At 56.0% G+C, this 12,387-nt stretch overlaps 3 protein-coding genes across 3 annotated transcripts; all 3 read left to right on the top strand.

The window, feature by feature from the left end:
- Nucleotides 1–1,511: 1,511 nt before the first annotated feature.
- EsH8_III_001449 (CAP domain-containing protein) lies at nucleotides 1,512–2,553 on the top strand (the record flags this gene model as incomplete). Its single annotated transcript, XM_083263174.1, has 3 exons — nucleotides 1,512–2,071; nucleotides 2,123–2,427; nucleotides 2,483–2,553. 3 exons carry the CDS (start codon nucleotides 1,512–1,514, stop codon nucleotides 2,551–2,553), a joined length of 936 nt encoding a protein of 311 aa, XP_083123661.1.
- Nucleotides 2,554–4,960: 2,407 nt separating this feature from the next.
- Nucleotides 4,961–6,079, top strand: EsH8_III_001448 (uncharacterized protein; the record flags this gene model as incomplete). Its single annotated transcript, XM_083263173.1, has 4 exons — nucleotides 4,961–5,223; nucleotides 5,336–5,531; nucleotides 5,674–5,774; nucleotides 5,860–6,079. The coding sequence occupies 4 exons, from the start codon at nucleotides 4,961–4,963 to the stop codon at nucleotides 6,077–6,079; spliced, it is 780 nt and encodes a 259-aa protein (XP_083123660.1).
- A 3,337-nt stretch (nucleotides 6,080–9,416) lies between these two features.
- On the top strand, nucleotides 9,417–11,706 carry EsH8_III_001447 (uncharacterized protein; the record flags this gene model as incomplete). Its single annotated transcript, XM_083263172.1, has 5 exons — nucleotides 9,417–9,494; nucleotides 9,550–9,959; nucleotides 10,037–10,329; nucleotides 10,380–11,331; nucleotides 11,400–11,706. 5 exons carry the CDS (start codon nucleotides 9,417–9,419, stop codon nucleotides 11,704–11,706), a joined length of 2,040 nt encoding a protein of 679 aa, XP_083123659.1.
- Between the last annotated feature and the right edge of the window lie 681 nt (nucleotides 11,707–12,387).

Here is a 12,387-nt window from a genome sequence, read left to right as displayed (position 1 = left end):
CTGCACTCCCGTCGTCCCGTCCTGCCTTCGTTCGTTGTTCTCGCAAATCTCACGCCTCCCCACAGTCGGGTCCCTCACGCCACCCCTTGGCCCTTGCCGTAGAGACCTCCACAGTCCCACACCCCCCCCCCCCCCTCCATACATTCATTCACTCAGTCATTCATTCATTCCATCCACAGCTGTTGTCAGCAGGAGCCCCAGCGCCAGCCGTCGCACACTCGCACACCAACACCACACTACGGATACTGCGTGACACTACCACGCTCCCTGGACGCTGCCGGCTGCCCTGGACTTCACCCTGGTCCGCACTAGGCGTGGACTGGCTCTCACGCTCAGGCTCGCGCCCAGTCCCTCGATCCCAGTCGCGCGGGCTTCCGTCCTCCTGGCCGCTCGCTCCCTTTTAGTAGCCCGGCCTCGCCATCCACAACGTCTTGTCTCTCTTTCTGCTTCACCACCCCAACGAGACCACTCTTTCGACCCTCACCCCCCCTTCCCTTCTCCGCCAGCCCGCCCCTTCGGCCTCGGTCGCCATCGTGTCGTGTTTGACACCGTCCATTCCTTTAAAACCAATCACATCGCCCCCGGGTCTCGACCTCGAATCCCCTCTTTTCCTGCACCCTCAACCTTCCAGGATAGAAGGATAGGCTACCGACACTCCTTTCGGCACCTTCACGTTCTCTACCAACAAGCACCGGCTTCTTGTCACTCCTTCGCACCCTTCTCACGAGAGTATTTTGGCTTACCACCAAAACACATACGACTCCTTCGTCCGACCTTCTCCAACTAAGCAACAACTACGTTGTTCAACCACACTCATTCCACCAAATCACCACAAGGTCCTAGACGGAACCGTATCAGCAGTGCTGCATCACCACACACAGCTGGCTCTGAGAACCACCTCACGGGATCATATTTGCCATCGCCAACACGAAACTCCAACTACCTCTCGACAGAATCCTTAGTTGCTAGATTCCGCGAATCTTCCCAAACTCCAAGCACAAAGCAAGCATCAAAAGTGAGTGAGACTGATCTATATCTTGCTTCCCCCCGGCCCACTTTTCTCCATCGTCTTCATTCCTCCCGCGTGAATGGCATTGTTTGGAACACTATTTCCAAGACGAGACACATTCCACCGCGCCACCGACCGCTGGTGCATTCAATGCTCTTTGTTCATTGTCTTGCCCGTCACGTGTTTCTGTTTGACTCCGGGGGTTGGACGATGAGTGTACCAATGGGCGCACCACGGGCTGGATCATCACTCGGGTCAACGAGCATGTCGATATGGCGCCGACGTCCAATATTTCGTTGGCCGGCGCTGGACGTATATCAAGGCGGCGCTGTCCTCTCCTCTCTGACCATGTTCGAGATGGAACGTCGTACCTAGCTTCCATCACGCTCTTTCCCCAGTCGCACTTCGCTTCTCACTCATTAAGACCACTTCGCGGGCGAAGCTAACCGTCATTCAGATCTTCATATTTTCTCGTTGATAATACCTTTATCCAACTTTCAAAATGAAGTCCTCCATTGTTCTTGCCGCCACTGGCGCCGCCCTGGCCATGGGCGCTGCCATCGATCCCCGTGCCCTGGAGATCGTCTACGACGTCACCTGGGTGACTGTCACCGTCACTGAGGGTGTCCCCGTCGAGACTCCTACTCCTACTCCTACTCCGACCCCGTCCGCCCCCGCTGTCTACTACGAGACACCCAGCTCGGTCGAGGAGACCCCTACTCCCATCTTCGAGACTGTCATCGTCACCCCCAAGGTCGAGACTACCCCCACCCCGACCCCGACCCCGACTCCCACTCCCACTCCTGAGCCTGTCGTTGAGCCCGTTGTCGAGCCCGTCTCGGAGCCCGCTTCCACTTCCGCCCCCGCTGCCGAGCCCACTGTCGTCGAGACTACCCAGGCCGTCGCTAGCACCGCCCCCACTGTCAGCGACCTGCAGACTGCCGCTCTTGACTCTCACAACGTCCACCGCACCAACCACTCTGCCCCTGCCCTGACCTGGGACAGCGCCCTGGCCAGCTATGCCCTTATCACCGCCCAGACCTGCGTCTTCGAGCACGACATGTAAGTATCACCAAGGCCAAGCCTGTCGAGAAACCGCTAACAGCCACCCAGGACCACCGGTGGTGGCGGATACGGCCAGAACCTCGCCATGTGGGGTGCCACTGGCTCTGAGAACCTCGGCGAGGCTAAGGCTGCCCAGCGTGCCATCACTGACCAGTGGTACAACGGCGAGCTCAACCTTTTCACCGGCTACGGCGAGGCCAGCCCTGACATGACCAACTTCCTCCAGTGGGGCCACTTCACCCAGTTGGTTTGGGTTGATACCACCACTGTTGGCTGCGGCGTCCACTACTGCGAGGCCGGTACCCTCAGCTCCATCGGCAGCTGGTACACCGTCTGCAACTACAAGTCTCAGGGTACGCTTGAATCCCCCCCATTCACATACAGGAATCATTTGCTAACACGACACAGGCAACGTCATCGGCAGCTTCGACAAGAACGTTCTGCCCCCCGGCAGCGCCGCCACCGTCACCGTTGCTTAAGCGGCGTGCCCCGAACCACCGCATCCGCACCATTCGTCCCGCCCGCTTGAAGCATCACTGGGTTTTTTTGTTTTGCGACATGGCCACTGGGGGACGAGTGCGGATGAGCTTCATCGCACTAGCGAGGAATTTCTTCACTTCTACAGCTGTACTTTAACAGGAGATCGTTTGAGTTTCTCGATCTCCTAGTCCCTACTGAGGGACCCTTTGAATCATGCGCTTTGGTCGCCCACGAATGGCATGGGTACATTTCTCTTCATACGAATCTCCATGCGGCACTTGCGTGATGGATAGGCAAGGCCTCGTCTTTCTGCGCCGGCCGAGAACATGATTCAAGGAAACTGGACATTGATGATGATGCATTTACGGATCTGGCGCGGAACGAGAAAACTTTTTTTGGGGGAAAGGGAACCAACCCACCATGGAACATTGCATTTTCTTCTTCGATTCTTGGCCCGGTTGTCGGCGGTCTCGCAGGTCTGTCACTGACGACCTCGGGGTTGCTAGGCGCCGTGGCACCCTGTTTATGCCTTTTTGGTTCTTTGTACCTATGGTCTTCTTCGACTTGAAATTCGGGATAGGCAAGCTGGTCAATGGTATCCATGTTTATGGTTTCGCAAACGTTCTTGGGACAAATCGGTCGTGATGAAGTTGGTCTTGGTGATGCTCCGTGTGTTGTTTTGCGTCTTTACCCCATTTGGAGATGTCCTTGGTACCGAATAGGATAACTGAGCCGTGCTGCCAGATTCGTTAGCTCGTCAGCTGTTACACTGTCCCGTATGTTGTCGCAAAGTAGGTGTTGATTGATCCGGTTGAAGAGTATGTCGTCAGGTGACGCTGTTGAACAGTGTGGTCTATTGGCCTGCGTCAGACTCTGGGAATTCAAAGCCGACTGTCGATGATCACCCAGCCCAATGCAAAGAGAAAGAAAGGAAAGGGAACAGATGGACCCAACGAAGCAGGAATCACCAGCCAAGTAAGAAAACCCACGCTGCGAGAGGGATCGACGCAAGGGCAAGGAGGATCTGTTTCTCTTTTCTACTTTTCCATCTACAAGACGATGAGCCCCCCCGTTGTAAACGCACCGCCACCCGATGGCGCGTGTGTGTATGGTGAAACGCGCTGCGGTTCGGGGGGGGCTGTGAGGTTCGGACGGGCAAGTGGGGGGGAGGCAGTTTAATCCGCGACTGAAGACCACGGCAAGTATAGACTTTCGATAGGGGGGAGGTGGGACGCCAGGACTTCGGACGAAGATAGGGGGTTGGGGAAGGGGGGAGGATAACGGGCATGTGGGAGTTTTTGTGATGGGATTTTGGCTCAGCGGGTGGTTTGTACCCATAGATGAGGTGGAATTGGGGGAAGGGAGAGGGGAGTTTTGAGTACGTGATGATGCGGTAAGAGTTCATCTACTTGGAGATGGGGACTTGGTGGTTGCGGTACTTGACCTCGACCGCCATTCCCCCCTTCTTCGATAGAGGGAGTCGGGAGCCAGGATGGGCGTTGGAGGCGGGAATTCCTTGGAAACGCCGGCCGCATTTCAGATTTCGAATACATGGTGTTTCTCAGCAACATGCTTACCATCCATCTCAGCCCCCTCCTCCTCTTCTCCTAGTCACCTGCCTGCAGTGCAGACTGACAGTAAGACTTCCCCCCCTCGCCCCGGACGTCTTCCCGCCGGCCGAATCCTTCAGTCGACTTTCTCCCAAAAGCTCAACGTGGGATTTGCCCATCCCCCTCAAATATTCCCCGCCGCGGAGATAAAACGTGAAAAGCCGGCGCCCTTGAGGGAGGGCGAGGCTGGACGCCCACTGGACGCGCGAGGGCCCCCCGGATGTAAGCGGTCGAGCTTCGGGCGTCGTGCGTCGGGCGGGCGGGCGGGCTGGTGGGGTCGGTGAGGCGGGGCCGGCGCGATAGTCTCGCCGACGCCCACGTCGAATCACCCCGAGCCGTGCGTGTGGCTTGCGCCGAGACGGCGCGCGGCGTCAGACCTGACATCTTTTTTTCCCTCTTCCGTCCCGGCAAAAGTCGCCGCGCAGAGGGTTCCCACTTTGGGGACCAGGCCTTGGGAGGAAAGCACAAGGGCGGCTCTTTCCGGGGCTATTGGATACGAAAATCAAGTCGTTGGATGGTGAGATTGTAAATGAAGAGTAATGAAAACATGAACAAAAATGGAATGTCGTTTGCATGCGCATGTCGCGCCGCAATGTTGCGTTCGTCTATGAGAGGGCCACTCTCCCCCTCCCTTCTTGTAAAATGTAAAAGGAAGAAGTAAAAAAAAAGGGATTCGTGTGGAATACCAAACTGTGTTACCGTGTTTTTTTCTGCAGTTGGTCTTATTTTCTCGAAACCCTTTGAATCTTCTCAATTATAGTTCTCCGTCTTGAAAGGCCCCCTCTCCGTCCGAAAGATGTCTTCGCCCGACACGACGACGACGGCGACAACTAACACCACAGAGGCGGACCACGAAGAGGGAGGCCGATTCGGCCATTCCCACGGCTTCTGGGGCCTGCCCAGGTCCAGCCCCTCGAGTTCGGACTGGGACACGGCGTGGACTTGCAAACAGGCTCCCTGGCTTTACGGTCTCCCCGATAGAAACCTCGCTAGGCATCACGGAGGATGGAACGTCGGTCGCGATGAGGCGAAAAAAACCGAGAAGCGACGGAGGTCCAGGTAGGCCCATACTCTCTTTCAAATGCGATAGAGACGCGATGTAGATGATGGGGCGCCATCAATATCGTGCGGTTGTCACCCGGGGCTGACGTCTGTTCTTTGTTGATGGTAGCAGTAATAGCCCCGTCGAGGCCGGCGAAGCGGCGCACTTGAACCATTTCCCGCACCCGGTCATGTCGCTGCCGCCGCCCACCGTCGAGTTCGACTTCCGGTTCGCCGCCCGGCTCGCATGTCTGGGGTCCGAGAGCGTCTCCGAGGCCGTCTGCGGCTCGTGGTCCGGCTCCTTTGGCTCGGGCGTCGTCCTTGTCGTGAGTATACCTCGCCCGCCTACGCTTCAACGGCGTAGAACCCTTTTTCCTTCCTTTTTTTTTTTTTTTTTTTATGTTATCTGATGAGAATTGTTGTTGAATAACGGGACTCATTGGATAACAGGTCTCTCCCCCTCGGAAGGTATGCGGTCGCGATCCGGGCAGGACGGACCCGAAGAACCGGGCGGCGCACAGGGTCGATGCGACCTTTGAGCTACAGACAAGCGACGAAAAGCCGGCAGTGTGAGCATAACCCCCCCTTGTCCTATGTCCTTTCAAAAATGTCACTCCTGTTTTCCCCCGTTAGTTTTAACGCTTGCGTGACCAGGCTTGAGATGGAGACGAAGGGCCACTTGAGCGGGCCGGCCGATGTGCTCGACAGGGTCATTCTCGGGTCGGACGGGGACGCGAGGGTCGACCCCAGGAGGTACTGCTTCCGCGTGTTCATCAGCCTGGCGACGACGGACGAGCGGTACGCTGGGGCGGTGGCCAGCGCGCTCTGGGTCGGCAGCGGGATGTGGGACCGAGGCGAGCTTGTCATCGAGTAAGTCTGGGCGGGCTTTTGCATGGTGTTGCCGGACGCTGATTTGAGAACAGCGCGTATCGTGTTGCTTGAGAGGGCGGCGGGCATGAGACGAGACGAAGCGGCCTTTTTGGATTTCGGAGGGACCGGTCTTGTCCGTGGATGTTCAGTGGGTCGACCATGGTGGATGAAAGGATTTGCAGAGACGAGATGGGAGAGACGAGGGGGTGGACGAGAGAGCATCGACATCAGCTACTTGTTCAAGTCCCGTCCGTGGGTTGTGAAGGGGGGCCAATATATCCTTTTCCGCCTCTCAGTAGAAGCTACCATTGTCTTACTCATCGTAACCGCGCTCGATACCTAGTGACTACCAATAGGCCATGGCGTCAGAGGGCTCGTGGTTCGATGAATGATCGAAGCCACTTTCGGGCAGTGGCCTGGCTTTCAGAAGAATACTCATTTTGACGCCAAGTCCCCCAGCTTCAATAAAGTCTCCAACGCACACTAGAGCCGATGAACTGGCCTCGGAGATGAACTTGAAAACCGGCCATGGGAATATTATAACAACACAACCACTTGATTGGTAGCACTTATACCAAAGTTGGATATTTAACGACTCTGTGAAAAAACTTCGTCATTTTGCCCATGCCCGGTCCGTCTCATTGAATTTGTGGCTAACGCAAAACGTCCACACCTGATGACCCTGCTCAAAACGTCAGCAAATCGAGTCACTTCTATGAGGCATCAAGACTTGTGTGATTGGCCTAGCTATTATATTACAGGCACAACTCGCTGTTCCGACTCGTCGAGGAAAGGATCCAGCTTCTGTTGGCCGCCGGCGGGCGTGGCCACAACCCCAGATGCAACAGTGTCACATTGGGGGTAGGGTCCAATGCTGGGTGCCTTGAAAAGAATCCTCCTCGTGCCGCGAGTCGTTGCTTGCCCCCGCTTGATCGAGATAACATCGATCTTGACAGCTGCTGCGGCGCATACCCGGAGGCCTGGCCGCGGCCACACGCTGGGGTGCCGACTCGTGCAGCTGAGACCAGGCCGGCGGCACGCCCTGGTAGGTGGGATGCCGACGCCTGCGACGACATGACTGGTTGGGGGCCGGCCGGGCGGCTCAAAAACCTAGCGGTTTGTCGTCTCTTGTGCTAGCACCCAGTCCGGAGAGAGTGGGATATTTTCCGCGGGTCGCCCGAGCAATACATCTAGGTTATTTCATGCATATCGGCAATATCAAAAGATCATGTCTTCCACTGAGGGCTGTACTCGGCAGTTGGCTTCTCCTCTTATCGATTTACTATAGAGTCTGGTGAGGTATAATATCGAACTGTCAAGCCACACTGCCGCGCTGGATAGCGCCGTCTCGGGCGCCTCATTTGCTTGGCGTGGAGGTTAAGGGAAATCTGCATGGGACAATGATAGAATTGACACATCCTCATCTGAACAGTTAGAACACCAATATCTCACAGCTTCTCAAGATGCTTCTGTGGTGTATTCGCAGATGGAGTCATGATTGGTGGTCGCAGTCCTGCGCTGCATGTGGCTTCAGATGGCCAAGCTCGCCGAGACAAGCCCCACGGCGGGGCCCTGTTCGTCTTGGTTTCTCTTGGACAAAGCTTTGCAAAAGCTTGACCGCCCCGTTAGGTGCCTGGGTAACTACCACGCTCCTGCAACAGCCACACGACGACAAGACTGGTCGCTATCATTGCGGCGGACGAGGCCACGATGGTTGGGGTATCCTAAAGATGACTTATTTCAACGACAATATATGGCGGCAGGCCTTATTCCTCCCATTGCTATATCAACCCAGTAACCGTTGTTGCCAGAGATGCTTGGCAGATGCGGTCACCACCAAGGCTGGCCACATATGTGAACAAGAGAGAACATCTGTGGCCGTCGCACATGCTAAGCTTGTCTTCATGCGGAGTTACTGTACGACAGTGGCCCGTGCATTGACTGGGGTGTCTCGATCCCTCCACGCCATCCACACGCATCGCGTCTGCTTATCTTTCTCCCTGTCAACCTCTCGCTGATAAGTGCCGCACGATTTGCAACATCGATTTGAACTCTGATGCGAGTTAGTGCCTCAGCCCGCCCAATCGACCGACTGGAATCGACAATGATACGGACCAGAGGCTGGCTCCCTTATCGTTTTCGTGGCCGCCGGCCGCGTCCACCCATGTGATTCCTTACCCAACTTGCCCAACTCTCCCAGCCCTTTGGATGCCATCGCAACCACGAAACGAACCTAGGGGCCGCTGTTATCTTCCAAGACATGCTGCGGGCTTTAGCTAAGCTCCCCCGCGAGTCCTGAAAGTGTCTTAGTTCAGCTCCGGCGTCTGGTTGACATACCTATAGCCGCTTGCAATCATAGCCCGTCTATCTGTGCTTCACAAAATTGAACAGCCCAACTAGCCGTCTCCTTATCACTCAAAAGCAAACAAGCTAGGGGAATCTTATCGACGTCTTCTATCTCTTCTTTCTAGCAGACGCTATTCGATTGCTAGGCAATCGAAAATGAAGTTCCTTAGAAGCCACCACAACTGACACCGTCCACAGCCCCTGCCTTACCTCTCCAATTGAACCTGTGTCTGATTCACATCCAACAATCTTGGCCATCAGCGGCCCCTCGAAAGACAGAGAGACATGGGTGCCGGCAGAAATCTGCAGTCGATTTAACAGCTGCCAGTTAGCCTACCGGTACCTCCCCTGCGATGCGCCCCATCACAGATACCGTCCTGCCGTATCATGATCCCGTCGACGCAGATGCTACCCAAACAAGCATCCCTCTAGTACCCGGGTGGCTGCAGATCTCCAACGTCTGCTAGAAACGGCCGCATGTCATTGGTCCGGGAGATGTAGACGGCAGCAAGCGCAGCTCCATTTCTATGACTGATTGAATTTCGGCCTTATCTCTGGCCTGCATGCCGTATGCTTCTGCTTCTGGTGGCTGCTTTCGTCTCGTTTCGTCTAACGCAGAGTTTCCGTCCTGACTGCCAGAAGAATGAGTAAATCAGCCCCAATGTCGAACCCCCAACATCAGCCCCCCCCGGCCACCTTTGGCTTGCGCCTAGATGCGATCCAAAGGTTCGAGTGGGGGAAAACGTGCCGCTGTTACAACTTGCACATGGGACAAGGGTAGCTCCGGTAGTTTAAGCCCCGATAGCCGTAGGACAATAATCGAGGTCGATGCTGCCGCCGGCCAGCCATCGGCCTGTCTGAGAGAAGCTGTGTGCAAATACATATACGTCCATGAGCCCGGGCCCAAAATTCCTGGGATCCCCATCTCAAGGGTGTGCCTACTTGTCCAAGTCTCACACACAATCATAGTCGAGTTCTCAGACGAATTGCCCAAGATGGTAACGCCAGCTCTAAACCAGGGCGTCGGCTACGGCATTGTCCTCGGCCTGGGCTTTCTCTTTGCCATTGGCATGGTACGTTGGCCTTGAAACGTCCACGGCCGTCTCGTCCACGTGCTTACTAGAGTAGATCGCCACGACCTATGTGCTCAAACGATACAACAGGGAGCTGCAGACTTCCGAGATGTTCACCACCGCCGGCAGAACGGTCAAGTCCGGTCTGGTCGGCTCCGCAGTCGTCTCCTCCTGGACGTGGGCCGCTACCCTCCTCCAGTCGTCCGGCGTGTGCTATCGATATGGTGTTTCTGGTCCGTTCTGGTACGCCTCGGGCGCGACTGTTCAGATCCTGCTCTTCGCCACTCTTGCCATTGAGCTCAAGCGCAGAGCACCCAACGCCCACACGTTCCTCGAGGTCATCAAGGCGAGATACGGCACGGCTACTCACGTTGTCTTCATCGTTTTCGGCTTGATGACAAACTTCCTCGTCACGCTCATGCTGATCGTGGGAGGCGCCGCGACTGTAAACGCTTTGACTGGCATGTAAGTCCATGACTCCCTTTCAATGAGTTGGCATTTGTATCAGTGCTAGGGGAGAATTGAGACGCTGACCATCACAGGCACACCGTCGCGGCCATCTACCTTTTGCCCGTTGGTGTCGTTGCTTACACGCTCGTCGGTGGCCTGAAGGCGACCTTCCTCACTGACTGGGTCCACACCTTCATCCTGCTGATCATCATCATCATCTTCTCCCTGACCGCATACGCCAACTCCGATGTGCTCGGCAGCCCTTCCAAGGTGTACGATCTTCTTGTCGAGGCCGCCCTCAGACACCCCGTCTCGGGCAACGCCGAGGGATCCTACCTGACGATGAAGTCGCAGGGTGGTATCGAATTCTTCGTCATCAACATCGGTGAGTGCCTCTCTCGTTGCGCGGAGCGTTCAAGGTTCTAATCCCAACAGTGGGCAACTTCGGTACCGTCTTCCTCGACAACGGATACTACAACAAGGCCATCGCCGCCTCCCCCGTCCACGCGCTCCCGGGATACATCCTGGGCGGCCTGTCCTGGTTCGCGATTCCCTGGTTGACCGCAACCACCATGGGCCTCTCGGCCCTGGCCCTTGAGTCGAGCCCCCGATTCCCCACTTTCCCCGACCGCATGACCGAGGCCGAGGTGTCCGCCGGTTTGGCGCTCCCGTACGCTGCGGTTGCCCTTCTCGGCAAGGGCGGCGCTGCCGCTACTCTCCTGATGATCTTCATGGCCGTCACCTCCGCCAGCTCCGCCGAGCTCATTGCCGTCTCCTCCATCTTCACCTACGACATCTACCGCACCTATTTCAAGCCCGACGCCAGCGGCAAGCGACTCATCTACATGTCTCACGTGGTCGTTGTCGTGTACGCTATCATCATCAGCTCCGTCTCTGTCGGGCTCCACTACAACGGTATCTCCATGGGCTACCTCTATGTGCTGATGGGTGTCCTCATCTCGGCCGCCGTGCTCCCGGCCACCCTGACTCTCGTCTGGAAGGGCCAGAACAAGTGGGCGGCGACGCTCTCCCCCATCTTCGGCACCATCTTCGCCATCATCGGCTGGCTCGTCACCGCCAAGAAGACGTGCGGTGTGCTCGACATCACCTGCACGGGCTCCAACAACCCAATGCTGGCCGGCAACGTGATTGCCCTCCTCTCCCCACTCGTCTTGATTCCCATCTTCACTCTTGTCTTCGGCCTCGACAAGTACGACTGGAAGTCGATGATGGCGATCCGCAGGGGCGACGACCACGAACTGGCCGACGCCGCGGGTCTGGACGTTGAAGACGTCACCGGCCACCAGGAGACGCAGGCCGAGTTCGAGCGGGAGCAGGCCATGCTGTCCCGCGCCTTCAAGATTTCCGTCTCGATGACGATATTCATGTAAGTCGCCTTCCTGCCCCCTGGATTCCGCCCAAGAAACATGACGTGCTGACAACGCCCCCCCCCAGGACCGTCGCCATGCTCGTCCTCTGGCCGATGCCCATGTACGGCTCCGGCTACATCTTCAGCAAGCCCTTCTTCACCGGCTGGGTCGTGGTCGGCATCCTCTGGATCTTCTGCTCCTTTTTCGCAGTCGGCCTGTTCCCCGTCTTCGAGGGCCGCGCGACGCTCATCCACACCGTCAAGTCGATGGTCTCGGGCAAGAAGCCCTCGCGCCTCCACACCGTCACGCAGGGCGAGGAGGATGTCAACGAAAAGACCAGCCCCGGCGCGGCGACCCCCGAGAAGAAGGACGAGGGAAGCATCCCTTCTTAGAATAACGAAGCGATGGGATATACATATTTAAAGGTCAAAAGCGTCAGAGTTGTATGGAGTTGCGGTCTTTTTTATACCCTCGTTTGTTGTAGGTCTTTAGGAAATGATACTCAGGAGCATGAGGCAGGGAAACTTGGGGTTAGTAGCTACGGACTATAATGGAGAGAAACCTCAAGGTAGAACTAAAAATATTTGTGGCCTGCTTCTCGTTCTTTTAGAACCCGTGCGTTCTTAACAGCTCATGTGGACACGCTTATGAGCATAAGCTCATTCATCACAGCCTATCCAGAACTCTCATCTAATCAAATTTGCGTGCGAGCCCACATTATAATTATATCATTGGTGAAGCGGCTTGAAGGGCAGACAGAACATAGTCTTTATGGGCCTCAATGCGACAAATGTTGAATGCTAAATGACTCAACAAATGTACACTCATCGGACAATATGACAAGCAGAATGTGTCTTTGAAAATATGACGGATGTTGCCACGTGATCTTCAGATGTTAGAATCATAGAGGTCTTAGTGATTGGGTGCGGCCTTGCAGCCGACTCAAACGCCATTTATGTTTCCTGGTCGTTCAGAATATACAAGGCAAGGCAGACCTAATGCAAGCCTGGTAACAACGCGAGTCACGGCGGCGAGGTTGGCTTGCACCAAAGTTGGAATTCTCCAACGGAGAG

This window comes from Colletotrichum jinshuiense, chromosome 3 (genome assembly GCF_051148585.1).
Source record: "Colletotrichum jinshuiense chromosome 3, complete sequence".
Classification (NCBI taxonomy): Eukaryota; Fungi; Ascomycota; class Sordariomycetes; order Glomerellales; family Glomerellaceae; genus Colletotrichum; species Colletotrichum jinshuiense.
Note: the sequence above shows the minus strand (reverse complement) of the source record. Positions and strands in the feature narration are given on the sequence as shown.